The 23539-nt window shown below is 46.7% G+C and overlaps 1 protein-coding gene across 4 annotated transcripts in view; it reads left to right on the top strand.

Annotated features, from left to right (window-relative positions):
- The window catches only part of NCOA6 (nuclear receptor coactivator 6), a 45887-nt gene extending 24817 nt beyond the window's left edge, over window positions 1-21070 (top strand). For 2 of the 4 annotated variants that reach the window (XM_064730312.1, XM_064730313.1), the window contains exons 10-16: window positions 388-1507; window positions 7115-7236; window positions 8134-11130; window positions 12921-12989; window positions 14831-14867; window positions 17523-17671; window positions 20470-21070. In XM_064730312.1, the coding sequence (XP_064586382.1) occupies window positions 388-1507; window positions 7115-7236; window positions 8134-11130; window positions 12921-12989; window positions 14831-14867; window positions 17523-17671; window positions 20470-20516 (4541 nt within the window). In that variant the 3' untranslated portion in view covers window positions 20517-21070. Of the gene's footprint in view, window positions 1-387; window positions 1508-7114; window positions 7237-8133; window positions 11131-12920; window positions 12990-14830; window positions 14868-17193; window positions 17672-20469 lie in introns of those variants that run through there. The other 2 variants (XM_064730314.1, XM_064730315.1) reach the window with 2 other exon arrangements.
- Window positions 21071-23539: the final 2469 nt, after the last annotated feature.

The following is a 23539-nucleotide window of genomic DNA, read 5'->3' as shown; positions in this document are numbered from 1 at the left end:
TCTGTGTGCATTTATTCTTTAACCCATTATAAAGCATCCTCAGGGTTTGAAGCTCATTTTGGTTATGAAGTACTCTGCTGAGTTAGGTGACATTATGGAATGTTATCAAACTTAGGTGCAGGTAACAACTGAAATTAAGTTTCTGTTCTGTCCTCTGCAGTGGGATACAGGAGAAGCACCAGGCCAAGTGTTTATTTTGAGGCGTATGATGTTTTGTTTTGACAACTAACATGTATCTATAGCATCAAACTTTGCAAATATATGAAGTATGCCAGTTTATTGGTAAAGGGAGGAAAGCAATGTTGGAGTACTAGACTTTTAAAGTGTGAAAACTCTTGCACCACTCCAATTAGTTTCTTAGTGATATTTTCTTTTTATTTTCTTAAGGTGGCCAAGGATCTGGACCTCCTCAAACTCAGATGCAAGCAGCACATGGCCCACCAAATATGATGCAGACCAATCTAATGGGACTTCATGGAAATATGAACAACCAGCAGGCTGGTGCTAGTGGGGTGCCACAAGTTAACATGGGCAATATGCAGGGACAGCCTCAGCAAGGACCACAGTCCCAGCTTATGGGGATGCATCAGCAAATCGTGTCCTCTCAAGGACAGATGGTGAACATTCAGGCTCAGGGATCACTGAACCCTCAAAACCAGATGATACTTTCTCGAACTCAGCTCATGCCACAAGGCCAAATGATGGTGACACCCCAAAACCAAAATCTGGGTCCCTCTCCCCAGAGGATGACCCCACCCAAACAGATGATTCCCCAGCAGGGACAGCAGATGATGTCCACACACAATCAGATGATGGGACCTCAGGGCCAGGTGTTGCTACAGCAAAACTCAATGATGGAGCAGATGATGACCACTCAGATGCAAGGGAATAAACAGCCTTTCAATACTCAAAACCAGTCCAACGTGATGTCGGGGCCAGCTCAACTGATGAGAGGACCAACCCCAAACATGCAAGGAAACATGGTGCAGTTCTCTGGGCAGATGATGGCACAGCAGGGCCCTGTGAATGGCAATCCTTCTCAGGTGATGGGAATTCAAGGGCAAGTTTTAAGACCCACTGGACCCAGCCCTCACATCTCTCAGCAACTTGGGGATACTGCGAGCACGACAAACAGCGATGGCAACTTGACCCAGATGTTACCTGAGGTTCCTGTGCAGCAGCCTAACATGGTGCCTTCTCACATGCAAGGAATGCAAGGAAACAGCAATGCTTCAGGGAGTCATTTCTCTGGCCATGGGCTGCCTTTCAGCACAGGGTTCAGTGGAACTCCCAATGGGAACCAGGTTTCCTGTGGGCAGAACCCTGTGTTTCCTGTCAATAAAGACGTGACGCTCACCAGCCCGCTCTTGGTTAACCTGCTCCAGAGCGATATCTCAGCAGGGCACTTTGGTGTGAACAACAAACAGAATAACCAGAATGCCAACAAGCCAAAGAAGAAGAAGCCTCCAAGGAAGAAGAAAAATAATCAACAGCTAGAGCAAACAACGTAGGTTTAATATTACGGTGTTTTTTATAAGGGGCATGAAGAAACTCCCACAGGCATCTTATCAATATTTTATCAGCAAGTAATGGGTGAGAAAGGACTTGTATTTTATTCATGTTGTGGCAGTTTCTCTCAAGAGTTGGTCATTGGAATGTTTGTTCAAGATTAAAAACATGCAAATATCCAAACTCAATTATAAACCCAATTCGACCAGCACTGTTCCTTACCTATACTGGGTGAAGGAAGTTTAGCATGTGGCCCATGGTGCCACAGTCCTTGGAAGAGGAGGCTGCCTTTTTTTAAGCAGTCTTGACAGCCACGATCAAAGGGTGGGAAGTATATTCAGAAGAACTAGAAGCCTTTATAAAACATGTGCAGGACACATTTTGGGGAGTTGTTTCCTGAATCATGTGCTTATCCTGACACATTTCTGCCTGGAATTGAGCTGGACTTCTCTCTTAGTTGAAGCTGCAGCTAGAATGTAGAGGAAAGAATGTGGTACTTTCTGGGTAAGAGATTAACAAATCCAGGCAGTGCTGGTCTTCCTGGCCTAGCAGAGGTTAGGAAAGAAAAAACAACCCTACAGCTCTTGAGAGGGAGGAGGCCAGTGGAAAAGATTCAAAGATGGTGAATGAATGTGTCTTTTTAGTGAAAATACAAGATGGCAGAATCTCTTCCTTCTTTGGCCAGCGTGTTCTTTCTTGGCCAGCTGTCCTGTAAGCATTTGCCATTGACAGTTCACTGTCACCCAGCACAGGGTGGTAGCTGCTGCTGCTGTGCCATTGTTCAAATGTTCAAATTGTTCAAATGGTGAAGGCAGATATGCTTTATTTAATTATCCTGATGCTGCAGATGAGCCCATGGGGCATTAACAGGAACCCACCTGATGGTACTTGGGGGGATTATTTTCAATCAGGGAAAAATGGAAAAAATTGCATAGAAAATTATAACACAGAAATATTCAAATATCAGAATTAAATTCTTAGAACCAAACAAAAATATGGCAATAGCACGTGAAGATCCTGGTGTGGCTCTGGTTCCATCAGTCTGGCCCCTTTGAATAATCATGTTTTTAACCTGAAGTTTATGCTGCCTTTCCTAGGGACACCTGTTCAGTTCAGTGCAAAGAGAAGCTGGCATGAAGTACTAAGCAAAATGTTCAATATTTTAACTTTTCCCTTGGTTATTCAGTGTGTAGCCCCAGTCTGCATTTTGTGCAGTGTCAAGATTCCTTTGTGAAGGTGGAATTAATAATCTCCTGGACATTTTAATTGTGGACTGAAAAACTCACACCATCAATAGCAAGTGATCTTTTGTGACAATCATTAGTTGGCTTAACTAGTACAAAAATAAAATGCAGCAATGCTGTAAGGTAAAGCAAAGCATGCTAATTACATAGGCCTTGGAACAAAGCTTTTCAAGGCTCTCCTGTATAGTTGTGTGCAGTCATGGCATGGCTTGTCAGGTCCTCTCTGCTGCTGAGTGACCTCAGATTGCAGCTGGAGGAGGACACAAGCTGTGGCCAGATGTGGAAACCTGGGTGAAGCACCTTGGCCAGCACCAAGTGTGTGGCCAGTCTGCAGCTTTGGGGTGACTTAGAAACTTAACACAGACACCACTTCCTCCAGCCCAAAGAGATCCAATAAAACACTGGTAACCACTGCTGTAGCAAGTGCCTTGCTGTGGAAGTGACAGAGCATTCAGAGGGAGCAGATGAGTTGGCACCACCTTCTGAAAAAAAATCCATCCATAATTAAAGTAAACTCTTCTTATGATTTTGTTTTCATTGGTCTTCCTGATGAGCACCCAGCCTCAGTGTGGCCTGGGAATATCAATAAAAGTGTCTATAAAGCTCTTCCTCTGAGCTTGCAAAGCCTCACAAGACTATTTGCTTATTAAAGTTTTCTCAGTGGAAATCTCAATTACAGCTTTTCTGATGGACTATGACAGCTCAATTCCAGCTCCTAAATAAGGTTTTGAATCAGATTTCGGTGTAGTTAACAAAGGAACCAGAATGTTGTTGTGATATGGGTGAGCATTTTGGTTCTACGTGGACTAAATCAACTCTCAGTCCTTGCAGAAGCACTAAGAAGGGAGCTGTTCTTTCAAAAGTTCCTGAGTTTATTCTCCAGCACAAAGAGGGAGAGTGCAGTGAAAGCTGGCTGTAACACCTTCCTGCCTCCCTCACTCTCAGCTTCCCTCTCATTGTTGGGCAAGCTCAGCGTTTTCCTGCCTTGGAATTGGCAGGAATGAAATCCCATTTGGATCACTTTCTCTTGCATCAGAAGCAAATAGGATGCTTTTCATCTCAGCTTCCTCTCTGTCATTCTTCCTCAGAAATTTTACAATTCAGAGCAGCAAACCTTGTGTGGAAATGCAGTAATTTGATAAAGACACTAAAAAGAAATCATTTTGAGAAATGATAACATAGTAACAGAAGTACAATTGGGAATATGGATTGCAGTCATATTGGAATGTAAATAGGATAAGTGAGCTATTGAAAGAGTTTATTCAGCTGAGTCTGAAATAGTTTCAAGGGTTTGCATAATTTAGCAACTTTGCATTGGAATGAAACCCAGGGCATTTTGGTTTTTTAAAAGTGTTTGCATCTGTGTGCTGAACCTGGAGACTGTGGGTAATGGGATGTAAACTGAGGAACAAGATGCTGGATGCAATGGGAACGTGGATAAAACAGGCTGGTTAATTCTATTAAATCCATGCACAAACAAGCAGTTGGTTCATGTTCCCCAGACCATGAGCATGCTGTGCACTGCTGGAACAGAAATAATCCACTGAGGGGGGGCACAGCCAGCGCTGCCATTCAGGCTGCAGTGTCCAGTGCAGGTGCTGGCAGCACTGCAGGACAGAGGCTTTGCCAGCCAGCTCAGAGGCTTTCCCTGGCAGAGCTGGGAATGCCCTCACCCGGCAGCAGGGCAGGGGCCTCTCTGCCCCCAGAGCTCCTGGGCAGGGCTGGGGCTGCCACACCTCTCATTTCAGCTTTGCTCTCCTCAGGAGCCAGCTGCCACCTTCTTTGGTTTGGCTGGTTTGGGTTGTCCTGGAGCTCTCTCTGCTCTGCTGAGGGATTTGTACCTGAAGGTTGCACTTCAGAGTGCAGCTGGTGGAGCAGAGGTGCTGCTGATGACAATCCAGACTGTACCACGTGTGCAGTTACTCTTAGATATTTTTCACATCTAGAGCTATTAAAAAGAAGAATAAATATGGAATATTTTATCCCTCCCACAAACATCTTGCTATTGATATTCTGGTTATTTTTTACACATGCCCAGTGAGCTTCAGCCTCATTTGAGATTCAGTTGATGTTTAAATTTTCCAGCAATGACAGAAGCAGATTTTCTTACCATAGCTGCTCTTTGCTGGCAAACCAAGCTCGGGTCTGTTCTGCCAGATTTGCACAGCTCCATCTGGCAGGAGGTGTTTGCTAAGGATCCACTGTACCCCAGTTCTGTTTTCTGGGTTAAACCTTTCTGTGCAGTGATGCTGTGTGTCAGCTTTGAGCTGAACTTTAACTGTAGCATTTTTAATTTCCCACCATTGTAAATAAATAGCAAAATTGACAAATTTGAGATTGCATTGACAATTTTAAGTATTATTTCAGTTCACGTGGCTGACACCTGCACCAAAGGCTGCAGCTCTTCTGGGTGATTTTGCTGCCAGAATTTTTGTTCACTTGTGGCTGTTAATATAAAGCTCTGGGCATATCTCTGCATTTTGCCAGTTTTCATCAAATTTATTGGAGGAGGCATGTAATCCTACAGCCCCTGTGTTGGTGGTGTGGTGAATAAGGCACAGCAGTGCCTCCAGGTGCTTTCCTTGGCAGTACCTGCCCTCAGCAGCAGTGGCTGGAACAGTTCTGTTTGCCCTATTTGCACCTTACTTGTCTCTTGGTGTATGTTCTCTCCAGTTTTGACCCACAAAAATTCAGAATTTTCCAGTCACATGCTGCTTTTTGAGTGTTGATTGGGTAGCTGATAGAACATTAGGACAAGCCAGGGTGTCTCCATGGGTGTTTGCAGCTCAGTGTCAGCTCTACAGATGCCAGAAACTGTTATTCTCAAGTAAATCGGAGTAGGATATATCTCCCCACCATTATGTATTTCCAATTCATATTTTGCTGAAAGTGTTACCTTTGTCCATGGCATTTCTGCATGATTCTGCCTCTCTTTATTGGCAGTGTACTTTTTTTGATGTCTTTAGTTTTAGCTTAGAGCTTTTCCTGCACAGAACTTCCTGTAACCTTCATATATTCATGCAGGTGATAAGAGTTTAGTCCTTCTCCTCTCATCCCTCTTTATTTTATATCCTCTGGCCATATATATTGTTCACAATAGAAACTTGGGGTTTTTCTAAGTCTGCAAAAGCTGTCTTGATTTAGTTCAAGTATTGAGCATTGAGTCTGGACAATTTTAAATTGTCTTAGAGAGTCTCCTGGAGCATCACATTCCTCAGGAGAAGGACCTGGGGGTGCTGATGGATGAGGAACTGAATGTGAGCCAGCAATGTGCCCTCACAGCCCAGATCCCCCCTGGGTCCTGGGCTGATCCCCAGTGTGGGGGGTTCAGCAGGGCTGGGGGGGTTCTGCCCCACTCAGGTGAGAGCTGCCCCAGCCCTGGGGCACAAGGAGGACACTCCTGTGCACAGAGCCCAGAGGAGATCACAGAGCTGCTGCCAGGGCTGGAGCCCCTCTGGAGCCAGGCTGGCAGAGCTGGGGGTGCTCCCCTGGAGGAGAAGAGGCTCCAGGGGAACTCAGAGCCCCTTGCAGGGCCTGAAGGAGCTCCAGGAGAGCTGAGGACAAGGGATGGAGGGACAGGACACAGGGAATGGCTCCCACTGCCAGAGCGCAGGGATGGATGGGAGACTGGGAGGAAATTCTTCCTGTGTGGGTGGGCAGGCCCTGGCACAGGGTGCCCAGAGCAGCTGGGGCTGCTCCATCCCTGGCAGTGCCCAAGGCCAGGCTGGGCAGGGCTGGGAGCAGCCTGGGACAGTGGGAGGAGATGGAATGAGATGGGCTTTAAGGTCCCTTCCAACCCAGACTAGCATGTGATCATTAGAGAGCCCCAGCAGCACACAGCTCTGTGCTCTGGAGGGTGGCTGCAAGGCCTGACATGTCAGTGCACTCATGCTGTGCTGTTATCAAAGGCCTTGGATGCCCTGAGTGAGTCACTTCTGGGTGTAACACTGCAAGGTGCTACCATTAAAATAAATTAAAAATGCATCTGCCCATGGCACTTGCTTATCCCTACAGATGTCATAGGAAAGCCTGTTTAGTTTAGTTGAAATATATGTAGCTCTATCTTTTGAAATCTCCATTGGCATTCTGTTAGTCCTAAAGCTCAGATTCACAGCAGAAATGAAATGTTTAGGATCAACAGAGCACCAGGCAACTTGTTTCCTTTTCAGTAGTACCTAAGGCAGTGACTACATAGACCTGTGTGTGTTCCAGTCAGGCAAGTTACATCAGAGGCATTTCAGTGGGTCATTGCAGGCCTGTGGGGAGTGCTGGGAATTAATTACTGGAGTACTTGGTTATAGAAGCAGAAATCAAACACTGATGTAGGGGCTGGCTCTTAATTGCAATTATTTTTCTTTCAGTTCTTCAGAATCACGTCCAGCTGGCCTGGAGGAGAGTGATCAGTCATCGATGTCTGGAGACCAAGGACTGGGTTTAGAGAAGTCAGGCCCTAAACTCTCTGATTTTGCAAGCAGGCCACCAGGTAGTAGGATTTTTCTGTGATTATCTGAATGTAATAACTATAGGAGAGTTTTAATGATCTTTGCAACAGTTCTATTTTATTTATGCTATCACACATTCAATTTCAAACATTTTTTCCTCCTAGTAAGTAATTGGTGCCATTGTTTAAGTGTTTTCTTTGGGTTAGCTCAAATTGAAGAGGTGGCCCCATTCTCATTTATCATCCTGCAGGTATCAAACTGAGTACTGCAGCATTATTCAGCAACAACATAACTGATAAAAAATGTTGTATTTCTAGCTGTAGCACAGACTGATGTCTTAAAAATTGAGCATTTACCAATAACTGATTTTTGAGAAGAAACAGTGGTTGTAGTTGGAATGATCCTTTGCATGTAGAGAGGATTAAATCTGAAGTCCACAATAGGATTTCTGTAATAAACCACAGGGAATTCTTAGCGTGTTTTTGGCCAAGTAACACATGGCAGATTCTACTTTATACTCCAGACAATGTCAGGTCTGTGGCAGGTGTGCTGGTGCATGACTCTTGGGGGCTGTCAAATTCTGAAGTTAGTTTTAAGGAGTAATAATTAGTGAAAGCCCAACTGTGCATTTCCCAGTGAAAGGAAGCCCATGGGCAGTTGCAGACACTTGTCAGGTGGTGTGAACTTGGGTTAGTAGCTGATACAGCATAGTAAGAGATCTCCAGTTAAATCTCATGCAAATGTTACATTAAGTAAAACTATTTTTATGAAATCAGTAAAATCTTTAGCTTTGTTTGTAAAGCCTGTTTTGTTAATGTGGCTCTCATCCAAGATAAGCAGGCTCCATGCTGTACTGTCTATCCAATCCTGTTTGTTACAGAAATTGTGCTTCCTCTGGTGTTTGCTTGGTTTTAACCATGTGTCATTTGTTGCCTTAGGTTACCCATCCCAGCCAGTGGAGCAAAGGCCACTTCAGCAGATGCCCCCTCAGCTCATGGCACACACGCAGCAGCCCCAGCCCCAGCAGCAGCAGCAGCAGCAGCCCCAGGCAGCCCCGCAGCAGGGCCAGGCTCCCCCCCAGACACCCCAGCAGCAGCAGCAGATGATGATGATGCTGATGATGCAGCAGGATCCCAAATCAGTCAGGCTGCCTGTGCCCCAGGGGGTTCACCCTCCCCGGGGGCCCCTGAGCGCGGATGCCCAGCGGATGCCAATGCAGCAGAGCGGGAACATGCCAGTGATGGTGAACCTCCAGGGGCCTGGGCCCGTGCCTCCCTCTCCTGACAAACAGAGGATGGCCCTGCCAGGCAACCCTCCTCTGGGGAACAATGCAAGAAAAATGGTTTATCCAGATAACGTACAGAATCCTTCCAGCTCGCCCCTCAGAGAGGTGTCAGCAGTATCCTCTCTTCCAGAAGGAGGTGGAGCTGAGGGCCCTCCAACATCAGGAGCTCAGAATAATGTGACATCTCATTTAGTCGTTTCACAGAACCAATTAATGATGACAGGACCCAAGCCTGGACCATCCCCACTTTCAGCTGCCCAAGGTGCAAGTCCCCAGCAGCAGTCTAGTTCTCTGTCTAGTGCTCTTACACACCATTTTCCAAATGTTGCTGCCCCATCACAAACATCAAGGCCTAAAACCCCAAACAGAGCGAGCCCACGGCCATATTACCCTCAGACTCCCAATAACCGTCCCCCCAGCACAGAGCCCTCAGAAATTAGCCTGTCTCCAGAGAGGCTCAATGCCTCTATTGCTGGTCTGTTCCCTCCCCAGATCAATATTCCTTTACCTCCCAGGCCTAATCTCAATAGAGGATTTGATCAGCAGGGTCTGAATCCCACTACTTTAAAGGCCATTGGACAAGCCCCATCAAATCTCACAATTAACAATCAGTCCAGTTTTACTGCCTCACAGTCACACAAGCTGGAAGGTGTGGTCATGAATTCGGGCAAACAAACCAACACTGGAGGAACAAAGAGAGCAAGCCCAAGCAATAGTCGAAGGTCCAGTCCAGGATCCAGCAGGAAAACTACACCAAGCCCTGGCAGACAGAATTCAAAAGCAGCTAAATTATCATTGACAACTCAGCAGAATCCATCTCTCTTGCAGAACATGGAACTACAGAGAAATATGATGGCTAGTCCCTCTTCTTTGCCAACACCCGTGACCACAAGTTTTCAAAATAACTCCATGCTAAGTAACCAGAATCCCACAGTGTCTGTACCTGCTGTGACTGGCGTTCCTGAAGACAATAAGGAGAGCCTTAGTGTGCCTCAAGAGACTGAGAGTCAAAGTGCACAAGGTGCCCTAGGTAGCAAGGACCAGCCCAGTATGGAATTGAAAGGTGCCCCTACTCCAGAAATGAAAGCACCGGCTCCTGAGGAACAGGCAAAAAAAGATGGGCAAGCCTTAGACAGCACTAAGCTCCCAGTCATGGAGGAAAGTAAAGCCATGGTATCTCCAGCCATGAGGGAGGCACCAACTTCTCTAAGTCAACTTCTTGACAATTCTGGAGCTCCTAATGTGACCATTAAGCCTCCTGGGCTGACTGGTCTTGAGATGGCACCAATAGTCCCCACTGGTGAGGATCTAAAGAAGATAGCTGTCATTCCTCCACTGCAGGATTCATCCTTGAGCAAGGACCCATCTAATTCACTTAGCCTGCCTCAAAATAATGAGCCCTGTCCAAATCCAGGGCCCCAGGAACTGGGAGAAGTAAGTGCAAGTGTGTCACAGAGTGTTCCTCCAGTTGTGCAGAGGCCTGTTAGCTCTTCTATTTCAGGTCCTTTACCTCCCAACCAGATAACAGTTTTTGTGACTTCCAACCCCATTACATCTGCTGCTAACACATCAGCTCCATTGCCATCCCACTTGCAATCTGCATTGGTGTCCACTGTTGTCACCATGCCCAACGTGGGGAGCAAAGTGATGGTGTCCGAGGGACAGTCGGCGCCTCAGTCCAGCGCCCGGCCGCAGTTCATCACCCCTGTGTTTATAAACTCATCCTCCATCATCCAGGTGATGAAGGGCTCTCAGTCCAGCACCATTCCAGCAGCCCCCATGACATCTAACTCGAGTCTGATGCCTCAGTCGGTGGCAGTTGTTGGTCCTTTGCATATCCCACAGAATATCAAGTTTTCCTCGGGGCCCACTCCTCCCAGCACCTCCTCCAGCAGCCCTGTGTCCAGTATTCCCACCAGCAGGTCACTCGTTCTGAACCCCTTGGCATCTCCTGTCCAGCTGCCTTCTTCCTCTCCTGCTCCTTCCAGCGCTCCGTCCCAGCTCCCTGCTCAGCAGGCCAAGGACTCGGGCCCGGAGGAGGCTCCCCAAGGGGCAGGGCTGGCTGAGCAGGGCCCTGTGCCCGCAGCCCAGCCCGGACCTGTCGTTTCCTCTCTGCTCACGGGCAGCCCGGGCTCTGGGAACAGGCGCAGTCCTGTTTCATCCACCAAGGGCAAGGGAAAGGTAGACAAGATCGGCCAGCTCCTGCTGACTAAAGCGTGCAAGAAGGTCACTGGCTCTCTGGAGAAGGGGGAAGAGCAGTACGCTTTGGATGGAGAAACAGAAGGTCAGGGACTAGAAACGCCGGTCCCGAACAGTTTGGGAACAGAGCAAGCCCCAGCAGAAGTCGATAACAAAAGCGGGACCCCTCCGGCAGGCAGCGGAACCAAGCCGAGCACTTCTGGGCCCAGCCCCTCCAGCCTCAGCCCCGCGGCGGCCGCTCCCTCCTGCGCGTCCCCGGGCGCGCCCCCGAGCGCTCCCGGCCCCGGCGCGCTCCCGGCCGCCCCCGCTCCGGCCGGAGCGCCCCCGGCAGCCCCGGAACCCGCGGGGCCCGGTGCCAACAGCGGCAGCCCCGGCGGGGCACCGGAGCCCAGCGGCGGCGCCACGGCCGAGGAGAAACCCGCAGCACCCCCGGAGCTGCTGCCGAGCGCAGGTGAGTGCGGGAATGGGAGGGAACGAGGGGCTGCGGGACATCCCGGGGGCTGCGGGACATCCCAGAGGCTGCGGGACATCCCAAAGGCTGCGGGACATCCCGGGGGCTGTGGGACATCCTGGGGGCTGCGGGACATCCCAGGAACTGTGGGACATCCCAAAGGCTGCGGGACATCCCGGGTGCTGCGGGACATTCTGGGGGCTGTGGGACATCCCGGGGGCTGCGGGACATCCCGGGGGCTGTGGGACATCCCAAAGGCTGCGGGACATCCCAAAGGCTGTGGGGCATCCCCGGGTTTTTGGGACATCCCCAGGTTTGCGGGACACCCCAGGGGCTGCTCCCCCGGAGCTGCAGCCCAGGCTGGCAGCTGCTCTTTGGTCTCTAACAGCTGAGTGATGCACAGGCTTGTGTTCACCAAGATTCCAGTTCCAGATGGTTTTTCTCACTTTCCATTTACTGCTCCACTGGGGTATTTGTCATGAGCGTATGATTCTGTAACTTCGTGTAACTGTTGGGAGCAAGGAGGCAAAGTGGGTGTGTCAGTAATGACAAATACTTAGGGTCCCTTTTATCCTGAGGATACACTGATATTCTGCTTTAGTCTTGCCACAGACTTTTGATTTTGTAAATTATTTCAATTTATTGAATTCATTATGATAGTTTGAATTAATCCTAATAATACTGTTTTCCTCTCTGAATCACCTTCATCCTCTAGGGAAATTTCTGAATAACATCCAGAGCAGAAGAAAAAAAAAACAACCCACACCAAATCCCCATTTGTCTAGGGAAAAACTTAAATGCTCATTTTGGAGAAATTAATGAAAACATTTACTGCCTTCAGTTTGAAAACATAAAATACCTTTACATCTGAGCCTTGCTATTCTAATTTGTGCATCTGGCAGACTTTATACATTACATTGATGCTATTTCTTGATGCTATTTTTAATTTATTGAATCTGGTGTCGACATAAACCTATCACTCTTGAAGTGAGCTGTGTGAGTGTTGTGCTTTACAACATGAATTGGACACAGAAGATAAAATCATGGATGATAAAATCCACAGAAGTCAGGGGAACTGAACACTTCAGCTCAGTGTGACTTTCCCCACGGCTGCTGGATGTTGTAGCTGCATGGCACTGGAAAGTGGAAGCTTCCTTTGAGCTCCACAGAAGGAATTCTGGCTTTCTAGGAAGTGATGGTCTTTATTTAAGCAGGAATGTTACACTTCTTGTCTTCCTGTTCTCTGTAAGTTCACTATCACATTGAAGACTAGAAAACATTAGCCCAACAAAAATTATTTTTCCGCCTGATCTTTTTACTTGGCAACCTAAGAAAGGTTAAGTCATCATCTTATTGCCAAAGACCTTCAAGGGCAACTCTGGAGCATATTGTGCACTTTAATTTAAAGAGTGAGGGCACTGATTCATTAAAAATATACTATTTCCCCCCAAAATCTCTGTTGAAATTAACATTAAAAAAAAGGAAACTAAACTATTGAAATTTTAGGATTTCCTTTAATGTCACAGTCTGCTGAAAAACTGTTACCTTAAAAAATGTTGTTTATGATACTTCATTTCATCACTCATTCTAGTTTGAGAAAACTTGCTTGGGATAGCTTTGCCAAGGTTTGTTTTTAAAAGGGGAGGTGTGTCTGGTGGGTAGATTAAAAATATTGCATCTGTAAATGGCAAAGTCAGGGAGAGAGAGCATTTTGTACCAGCCTGATCACACAACAGGAACTCCTTTACTCCCTTTGACAATAATGTTTTTTCCTTCCACTTTTATTCTAGCATCCTCTCAACATTTAACACAGAAAAAAAGTTCAGTTGCAACAGCAGAAAGTACTGTTCAAAGAACAGGTAAATCTTCCTTTGGAAAAGCAGAATGAGGTGAACTAAATCCTTTATGAAAATGTATTTGTTTGAATGCATATTCAGTGGTCACTAACACACTGGGTATTTTGGGGTTTGGGGAGGGGTTTTTATTATTAGTTGTGCTTTTGGGATTGTTTTACTTTGCTAATTACATTGTGCTTTGGAAGTCTCCAAAGCCTTGTGGGAGATTCAGGATGGGGTCAAGTAAAAGATGAAAAAATCCCCAAGAAAGATTTTAGATATTTAGTGTTAAATTGGAGGCACTGGATTTGTAAGAGTACATACATGGAAGTTCTATGCTGAGCTAATAAGAAAGGTCTTTCTTTCATTGTACCCTTCTGAATATAGAAATATGTTCATGCTGGGCTGGGATTGTGTTTTAGAGTGGTAATCCTTTTTTTTTGTGTTCAACTCTTAATGCTCTCCCAGCAGTGTTTCAGGATGGAGCCCTGGCTGGTGACTTTATGCTGTTCCCATTTATTATCATGGTGTTTCACCATCAGTGCTGGGGTGTTTTAAAAAAGTGATTCCCAGGCTGAGCAGGGAAAACAGATAGATGTGGGCTTACTTATGGGAAGTGCCACTCTCCATCTATTTTCTATCTCTAGTCTGATTGGAAATAGGGTTTTCAGGAAGTAAAAATTGTACAAAATGGTTTTCTTTGAATTTCCACTAAGACAAAGGTGGTCATACACCCTTGTTTTTTCACACCTGATTCATTGCCATGTGCTGCTGTGACTGTACTGGGGATTCCTGCTGGGGAAAGCACTGATGCTGTCCATTGTTTGCTATTGGATTATCACCCAATTTAAATTCTGGGTGGGAAGAAAGGTCACTCCTTTCATTGCTCATAGTCCCCAAGACGTCTGTTTTTCTCAGACAGTGCTATATCCCTTTACACTGAAGAGGCTGATGTTCCAACACTGCAGATTCATCCTAGGAGCACAGACATTGCCCATTCTCTTGCTTTTTTAATGCCTCTATTCACACTCTGGCAAACTGGGGGCTAAATTGCTGTCAAAGGCCAAGCCCCAGTTTGTGCCACTGGCCCCAGGTTTGGTGGGGACATGGAGCTGGGCAGTGACACAAAGCACAGGGGGCTCCTCCCTGACATTGCAGTGTTAATCCCTCAATCTCTGGCACTTCCTCATGAGGGGACCTGTGTTTAGGTACAGGTCTTCCCTCTCAACAAAGGATATGGAGAGAATTAAAAGGCAGACAGTAAAAAGACTTGACATTTTATGTGCTGAAAAGGAGAGCTGTTTACTGAGGTGAAGACTCCAAAGGAAACCTGACCTGTATGTAAAAATCACAAGAGAGAGAGAGAAAACAGGTCAGACTTCTCTTTGCATCATCTCCACTGAGATATTTTCCAATTCTGTGCAAGTGCAATTGGGCTTCAGAAATTTGTCATTAGAAGGTATTGCTGTGAGAGGCAGTTGGGTTAAGGCAAATTTTTACATGTACTATAGAGCCAGATGGGTATTTTTAAGGGTACTTTTTTAAAAATAAATAAAACCTAGAAGGTTTAGTGGAAATAAACTATCTAAAATGGAAGTTTAAGAAGGGAGAAGAGTGTAGCCAGGGAGTTTCTCTACAGTTTTCTTCTGCAGGGCTTCAATTTTCCCCTGCCTTAGCTGACTGCAGTGTCCTGAAGGCTGTAATCAGACCAAGCACTTGGCCAATGTGGTATTTTAGCTTGCTTTGCTTTGAGAGAAGCTTATCCTTGAGGTCTAATATGTGATAGAGAAATATGAGCTAGTCATGCCTTGTCAGCAGGTATGTACCTCTACAGCAGACTTTAAAATTATCTTTTTCTTTTGTAGAACTTGAGACAAATGCTGCAGTAGTTGCTGGTCAAAGGTAAGATTCAGAGTAGATCTAGCTTTCGTGGGAGGAGGTCCCTTTCTCTTTGCTTAATTGCTCAACCTCTGCTACTACTTTTCATTTTCTTGGCCATATCCTTTCTTTCCTGCTAAGAAATCAGGCCAGTTGAATATTCCAAACCATTGCTGAAATGCAGTCAATATAAGGTAACCTTTTCCTGAGTCAGTGCTTTGGGCAATGTTTCTTCTCATCCTTTCAGGCCTGGATGTTTCATGTGCAACTTAGCTGTCATGTGAATTTTTGTTTTCTGCAAGGAAGTCTTTCAAAAGTTTGTTCTTCTGCCTTGAGGATTGTTTTCAACAGTTTTTCTCTATTTGCTTGTTAACACTGCCAAAACTTGATAAGAAAGTCAGGTAGAAACTTCAGGTTGTCCTGGTTAAGACATTTGGTAATTAAAAGATATTTCAAATGGTTGTGTTCTGTCAGAAGAAAATACAGTTTCCAAGAGCTGTAGGAAGATTCCAAACACCCCAGGCTCTCCCTCAGGTGGCAGTGGAGCCCCTGGGGAGGATTTTGGCTGGTGGTGCTGGCACAGCTGGCCAGGTGTGGGACACTGCCCTCGTGGGTGGAGTGACCCCCAGGCTGGGCCAAGAGGGGCAGCCCCTCGTGGGGTCCCTCAGGAGATGGGGCAGTGCCTTCCTTTGACATTCCCTCAGATCAGGAATGGCTCTGCATGGAATATTTAACCCTATTTATCTTCATTTGGACTGGCATCTTTCAGAGACAAGCTGAAATTTCACAGTGAGTTTTCTTCAGGGTAGAATTTTTCTGAAAAGCTAAAGGTGGGACATTGGCAGCTGAGCAGATTCTCCAAATGAAGTGTCCCTGTGTGACACCCAGCACATCAGATTACCACAAAGGCATTTTTAGAGTTTTTCTGATTGATGTTTTTCTGAGCAAGACTGGAAAAGAAGGAAAGTTTGCAGGCAGGCTGGGTCTGGTGATGGCTGATACAATGGACAGCTTTGGGTATGTTGAACCATACAGGACAACCCTTGAGAGAATCACAGCTGCTTTGGGTGGCAAGGGACCTTAAAACTTAATTCATGCCATGGGCTGGGTCATCTTCCAGTATCCCAAACCCAGTCCAGGGTTTGGACACATCCAGGGATGGAAAAAGCTTCTCTGGGCAACCTGTGCCAATTTCTCCCCAATAGCTAATCTAAACCTACTCTCATTTAAAGCCATTAAAAGCCTTTAAAACCTTAGGGGAACCTTGCAACCCATAAACCACTAGAAATATTTTCACTTGGAGTAATTTGATTTCCTCCTATAAAAGGAGGGAAGTGATGTGCTGGTTCCTATGAGACAACCCCAGCTCTGGATTTAGTAACTATAATCTGTAAAAATTACCTGTACTGACTGAACTCTGGGTGCTGATGTCTGTTTGCTTCACTCTGGGGAGCACCCACCTGTTTGGGGGATCCACTTTGTAGGTGGTCCATTATACTCCATTTTAGGGAAATAGATTTCAGTATTTTGTATCTGAGATAATCTACAGTCTATAATCTCCTCTGCTGTGTGTCTTTCCTTGAGTATGTTTGTCTCTCCTTCAATTGAGAAACTGTTTTATTTCAGGTTTCTGTTACTTAATCCTAAAGTTTGTGTGGTTTTAGTCCTTCCCTCAAAGCAGGACTTGTCGGAAGGGTGGCACTGCAGTGAGACCTCTGTCACACACAGGTCACCCTGTGCTGTGTCTTCAGTCTCTGATTCAGGCATTTCCTGAAATCCTGCAAGTTGTCACCCAGAGGGCCTGAAATGAGATTTCTTCTTTTCCATTATCAGCAGAATAATTTATTTAGTTGATTACTTAACTTTGAATTCACTCAAGAGAAGTTTAGTTTAAACTTCTGAAACTGCTTAGTCACCAGAAATTGTCTGGCAAGAATGCATTAAGAAGAAAACACCCAAAACTCAGTATGAGTTTACAGGCTAAGAGAGATAAAATAAAAGAAGAATTTAATTACAAAATTTAGCACTCCCTTTATTGTCTCAGTAGTAAGAAACAGATTTCCACAGTACCTAAAGTTATTATTTTATAGTAAAAAAAGCTTTTTGATACAAAAAAAAAAAAAACCAAAAAATTTTGACTTCAAGCTTTAAAACCGAAAGAAAGTTTTTAAAAAACTTTTTTTTAATATGTGAAGAAATCACTTGGATTAATGGAGTAAGTTTTTTAGCAAACCCAAAAGTTGACATACTCCCTGGAGAGTTCTTAATTCCTCCTGATGTTCATCTGCAATTTCAGCTCTGCACCCCCATTCTGCAGCAGTCTCTAATGTAACCTGTTTGCTTTTCCTAGACTTCAGTAATGGTGACACCTGTGGAAAACAGAGCAGACAATTTATAATGCATCTAATTTCTTGGTCTTCTTATGTTGAAAATATTCTCTTTGAGGACTTCTCAATTCTGTATCCTCTGATAATTTTTGATAGAAATGGACTGTACTCTGGCTTACTCAGGTCATTCTTCATCTGATAGAGCTCCTGGTATCTCTAGCGTTTCGTGTCTCCAGTGCTAATAGTCCGGAACTGGCACCCGTGTCGGGCCATCCTCCAGCTTGTCTGACTTGCATAGAAAAACATAATTCTTCTCACACTTCATCAGAAATATTTTGTCCCACTTTATTAGTAATGAGACAAAAGAGAATTGTGAAAAGTCTAAAACTCCAAGTAGAAGAAATTCAAGAGCAGAGGATTCTGCCGCTTCCCAGGAATCTGTAGAGAACGGGCAGCGCAAGCGATCCTCGCGACCCGCATCGGCGTCCGGCACAGCTAAAGGTAACACGCTCAGCCCCCCTTCCTGGGGAGGGGGCAGCTCCTGACCTGCTTCCCCAGCCTTTGCCCTGGCAGTAGCTGCCTCCTAACGCTGGTTTGCAGCTCGTACACCCTGGGTGCTTTGTCTCTAGTTTCAAGGATTTAGCCACAGGTTGGTGTTGAAGCGTTTCCCGACGTCTGCACTGGCAGTAAATGCTGTGTGAATTCCTCTTTGGTACACCTGTGCAACTTGTTTTCTGCAGCACTCAGCACCGTAGTGTTCAGCACCTTGCCTAGTTGAATTCTCTTTGCAGAAATGTGTTGCTGTTGGAAGGACTGTGCTGAGATCAAAAAGTGACATTTTCCTTTTCCTGAAGCCTGAAAGTCTTCCCAAGTGCACGGTCAGTTCTTGCCAAGTCAGATGCCATGGTTCAGGCACGCTCCAGAGGCTGCTGAGGTGGCAGCCAGGAGCATCAGGGAGCGCTGTGTGCTAGCACAGAGCCTCAGCTCTGCTTCACAACAACATCTGAACTCCTGAAGTTATTAACCCATGGCATTAGCAGGTGCTGACAAACCTTACTCCTACCCAGGTTACAGTCTTTAACAATTATGCAGCATTTGTGTGATATGCACGGCCCAGTGCCAGGCTGAAGCTAATTCTGTCAGCTTCTTGTGTTTAAGGGTCAGAAAAATGCTGATGGACCAAAGTTATACAAGAGAGTAGAGAGAGACCGTCAAGAGGCAACACTCGACCGCTATTTTAAAGATAATATACAGAACAAAGAGGTACTGATATAAAATGATTATAAAAGGAAGTCAAGTTGAATTCAGCCACCATTTCCATACTGGAGGTACTGAAGTGTGATGCTAAGAATATTGTGTTGTCAGAGTTTCAGAGAAGCATTCCAGCTTTACGTCATTGTGCAATGACTCCCAAAGATTACACAGGGGACCTATATGTTCTGCACTTTTGTGACTGCTGAATTTAATTATATTTACTTCTTGTGGCAGGACTGTGCAGAAGAATCTGAGTCTGTATTGTAAAAATAAATTCTCTTTCATGATTGTGAAAAAAAGTTTGAAAAATGTGAAGCCAGTGTAAATAAAATCCCTGCCTGCATTTGAGGGGATCTGGAGCGTGTGACCTGCCCCACACGCTGAACTGGGTAAACCTAAAGATGACAACCAGTGACACTTCAAATTCTGAAAATGTGGGAACAGGAAAGTGCATCAAACTCAAATAATACCAAAACTCTCACAGGGGTTTGTGCTGACTGTGTAATTCATTTACCTCTGTAAATAAAACCTTGGTTTTTAACTGGTGCATCTGAAGCTGCCGCAGTGCCCAAGGGCTTTGCTGGACCCTTGGGTGCAGCCTGCAGGGGACACCTGGCTGTGCTGCCTTCCCTGTGAGCTCACAGCTGCTCCTGAGCTGTGGACAATGAGCCAAACCTGCTCTGGACAAGCTGCACATTAGTGAGGTGGCTGCAGGAGTGTCACCTGCTTTGTCACCTGTGCCTGCTCTGTTGTACATTTTTGTTAGTGAATCAGAGCTTAATTATTCTGGTTTGGTTGCTCCTGCCCTCGTTATTTTATCTGTGTCCTGAGAAACCCCCTAACCCATGGTAAAAGGAATGTGGGGCTGGGAGGAGTTATCTCTCGAGATAGAGGCTGTTTAAAGTCAGCATTAGGAAAAAGAAATCAGCAGGGAGAGAGAAGCAGACTTTGACCAGCTGGAGTAGGAGCTTGGTTGCTCAGCCTGGGGAAGGAGGAGGCAGAAGGGTCACTGTGAGAGGAGAGGACACCCAGGGAGGGTCAGCCCTGGCCCATGTCCAGCACAGGCTCTGGGAGCTGCTGGTGATGCTCCCGAGGGGCTGAGGCAGGGCTGAGTGCTGCTGGCAACGCCTGCTCCCCCACGCTGAGCCCTGAGCAGCACCAAGGGGGCACAACTGCTGCTGAGGCTGCTTCAGAGCCACTGCTGCTGCCTGGGGGGCTCCAGGCTGCCCTCCAGCCTGCTGAGATGTTTCACTTCTGAAAATTGGTACTCTAGTGGAGTTTTCCCTTTTTGGAGTACTTTTCCAGCAAGGGCTGCTTTTAGCATTCACTGTACCTTTGAGTTTGTTAAATTTTGAAACATTGATTGTTTTTTCTAATTCCACATGTAACAGCTGTGGAGTTGTACTGCTGCTATTCTAATTTTAGATGGGCTTGGAAATTTTTTTCCCTTTTGACTCTTAAAATACACACAGCTGCAATAGTTTTTGGGAAACACTATGAAGAGCCAAAGAGACATTGCCAACATTTAAAATCACATTTTCAAAAAGATCTAAAGATGCAAATGCCTTTGGTCCTTACTCCTTTTTTGTTTTGAAATGGAAACTTAGTGCCTTGGTAAGTGCACTGGAGGTGTCATCTGCTGTCACCGTGGCCCTGCAGGTGTTACATTTGTGTCTTTCTGCATCAGCTGTGTTCCTGTGGTCAGTGCACCTGCAGACACTCATTTCCTGGGAGCTCAGCAGCTGGGGATGCCTGGATGCAGAGTGGCTGTGAGCCCCATCTGCTCCTGTGGCACGTGGGGGGCAGCACGTGGGGACAGGGACATTCCACACCCTTGGCTCCTGCCCAGGCTGCCCTGGGGGGTTTGGATATTTTCCCCAATATCCAGCCCAGGGTGCCCCAGGGCTCAGGAGCTGCCCTGCTGTGGGGAAATGCAGCAGAGCACAGCCTGGGTGTGTGTGGAGCAATGGCAGGGCAATCTGTGCCCCTCTGGGGAATGGCTTACCGACTGCACATCCATGCTTCTTTTCTTCTCTTGATTTCAGAAACGAGTGCCAGTGCAATGCAGTCAAAAAGAAGAAAATCCAAGTAAATTACTGCATGGAAACATGAGACTTGTAAATGAGTGTGAATTTACCAATAGCAATTTTGAGCTGTGATTTTTCTTTTTTAAATAAAATTCTGTACAGTAAGTAATTTTAATATTATACTGTTCCCAATAAATGATTTTTTTTTTCTAAAAAACAGATAAATAGATATAAAAACTGGGTTCTTCTAAAACCCCTGGATTTGCAAAGTGAAGTCAGGGTTAGCACATTAGGGTAATGTGTTTGTATGAAATGGAAGGGGAGGGGAAGACAATTGTAAATTTATTTGTTTCCACTTTTCATAAACAATTTAGAATACAGGGTTGTCATTTTTAGGTATTAAAATAATGTAATGTGCTGTTGTTTAAGTACTGTATGTGAATAGCAGTCAGAGGGTTTATAAACAAACCCCATGTTGTTTGGAAATGTAAATAATTTTATTATATAGTAGATCTGATGTATTTGTTGTAGAAATGGACCAGTGAAACAAAAAAAAAAATTAAGGGTTTGTATAATGTGGAATCCCTCATGCTCTAAATAAATGTTATTGTCCTATAAATTGGGTTGAATTATTATTAGCAACAACAGCAGCATCATTCCAAACAGGAGGATTGGAGGGATTATTTAGAGCTCCAGGCCTGCAAGCTCCTTATATGTAGCTCCAGCAAGGAATTTGTTTAACCACAAACAAATTAAGGGATGCAGCTGCTCCTGCAGAGCGGGGGAGCAGGGCAAGGGCACCGGGCAGGGAGAGGCTCAGCAGCTCCTTCCCCCCCTCTGGAGCTCTGCTGCCATGGAAAGGGGGTCAGGCAGCAGAGGGAGCTGCTGGGGGAGCCCAGAGCCCGAGCTCTGTGCACACACACTGCCACCTCTTTCTTGCTGCATTTTAAAAATATGTATCTGAAAATGCTGATTAAATATTAATTGTTATTAAATAGACGTTGTCAGCTTTTATAATCACAGAAATTAGCTATTTGTGCACAAGGTAGCAGGCACTGAGTGGGGCCAATGTCACAGGATCATTGGGCTTGGAAAAGTCCTTTAACACCATCAAGTCCATCTGTTCCCCTAGCACAGCCAAGGCCACTAACCCACGTCCCCAAGTGCTGCATCCACACATTTTTAAAATCCCTCCAGGGATGGGGACTCCACCATTGTCCTGGGCAGCTGTCCCAGGACTTGACAGCGCTCTTCCATGAAGAAATTTTCCCCAATATCCAACCTGAACCTCCCCTGGTGCAACTTGAGGCCATTCCCTGTCATCCTTGTCCCTGGGAGCGCAGCCCGAGCCCACCCAGCTCCCCCCTCCTGTCAGGAGCTTGGGCAGTGAATGTTTCCCCCCAGTCTCCTTTTCTCCAGGCTGAGCCCTCCCAGCTCTCTCAGCTGCTCCTGGTGCTCCAGCCCCTTCCCTGCCCTGTTCCCTTCTCTAGAAATGCTCCAGTCCCTCAGGATTGGAGGTGCCTGAGCAGTGCCCAGCACAGGTGACAGTCACTGCCCTGGTCCTGCTGCCACCCCATGGCTGGTGCAGGCCAGGTGTCAGTGGCCCCTTGCCCACCTGGGCACGCCAGGCTCTTGCTCAGCTGCTGTTAAGCAGCACCCCCAAGGCCTTTCCCAAGGCAGCCTCCAGGCACTGTGCAGTGTCTCCATCCTCCCTGCCCGGGTGTGGCTGCTCCTGGCCCTGCACAGGCACAGCTGATGGGGGTACAGGAGCCCCCACTCTCCCTTGGGGCTCACCCTGCTCCGTGCTTGGCCTCGCTCCTCCTGTTGCTGCTCAGGTTGGGTGGGAAGCTTTGGAAAATGAGGACAAAGTCCACAAAACTGGAAAGCCTTCACAGAAAAGGTCCCTATCCCAATAAAGCAGGGGAAGAGAGGGGATGTGCTTCAGTTTGTGGGAAATACCACCCTGTGGGGAGCAGACAGGATGGAGGTCAGGGTCACCATTCACAGGGACATGGGCCTTGGGAAAGAAGAACTGCAAGATCCAACCACTGGGAAGGAGCCTTGGAAGGAGCAAAGGGCCCTGTACTGATCCTGTGAGCAGTGTTGGACTTGGGAGCAGCTCACAGTCCTGGAGGAGAGCTGAGCCAGGCTGTGGGCAGAGAGGGCAGCCCGTGGGGCAGGGAAGTGATCCCCTGGCATTTGGGGATCTGGATTGACATCACCTGGCTTCCACCTCCCACCCAACCACAAGATGTTGATAACGTAGAGGAGACACAAGACAGGGCCACCAGGATGGCCTGGGCTGGGACACCTGAGCAAAAGGAGCCTTTGAGGGGAATGGGCTCCATTGCCCTTTGTGCTCTGCAGGAGATGGAGCCAGGATTTTACAGAGGTGTGGGCTGGGAGACAGGGACAAACACCAGCAGGACCAATGGAAAGAGAGGAGCTTCTGACTGAGCAGCAGAAACCATTCCCCCCGGGACGCAGTGGCAGGATCTCTCTCTGGAGCATTGGCTGAACACAGCCTGTGGTGTGAATTCAGTATTTGCCCTGCTGTGAGCAGGATGTTGGACTGGACCTCCTGAGCTCCATCAATCCCAATAACCCCAGGCTTTGTCTCCAGCTGCCAAATTTGGTTTTCCCATAAGAAGGTTTATCAAAGCCATGGAAGCTCACTCCCAGCTATTTTTTTCATTCCCAGTTTCTAATCTAACGTTTCTCTGATGTGCTTTTCCCAGCAGCTGGGGGTCACAGGTGTCTCCTTGGCTTGGCTCTGCTGGAGGAGCTGGCACAGCCTGTGGGCTGGGCAGGCCCCATCCCAAGGCTGCTCAGGGCCATGCCTCCTCTCATCTTGAGTATCTCCAAGGATACTCCTTGAGTATCTCCAAGACTCCTCAGCCTCCCCACCTGCTCCTGTGGCCAACCACCCTTGCAGTGAAAAAGCATTTTCCTATCTTTAAGTGAAATTTCTTTTTACTTCAATTTGTGCCTGTCCCTGCACTGAGAATGCTGCAGTTCTGTTTTCAGTAATCTGCACACAGGGTGGGATCTCCCTGAGCCCCCTCCAGGCCGGGCAGTCCCAGCTCTC

This window comes from Zonotrichia leucophrys, chromosome 20 (assembly GCF_028769735.1).
Source record: "Zonotrichia leucophrys gambelii isolate GWCS_2022_RI chromosome 20, RI_Zleu_2.0, whole genome shotgun sequence".
NCBI lineage: Eukaryota > Metazoa > Chordata > Aves > Passeriformes > Passerellidae > Zonotrichia > Zonotrichia leucophrys.
Note: the sequence above shows the minus strand (reverse complement) of the source record. Positions and strands in the feature narration are given on the sequence as shown.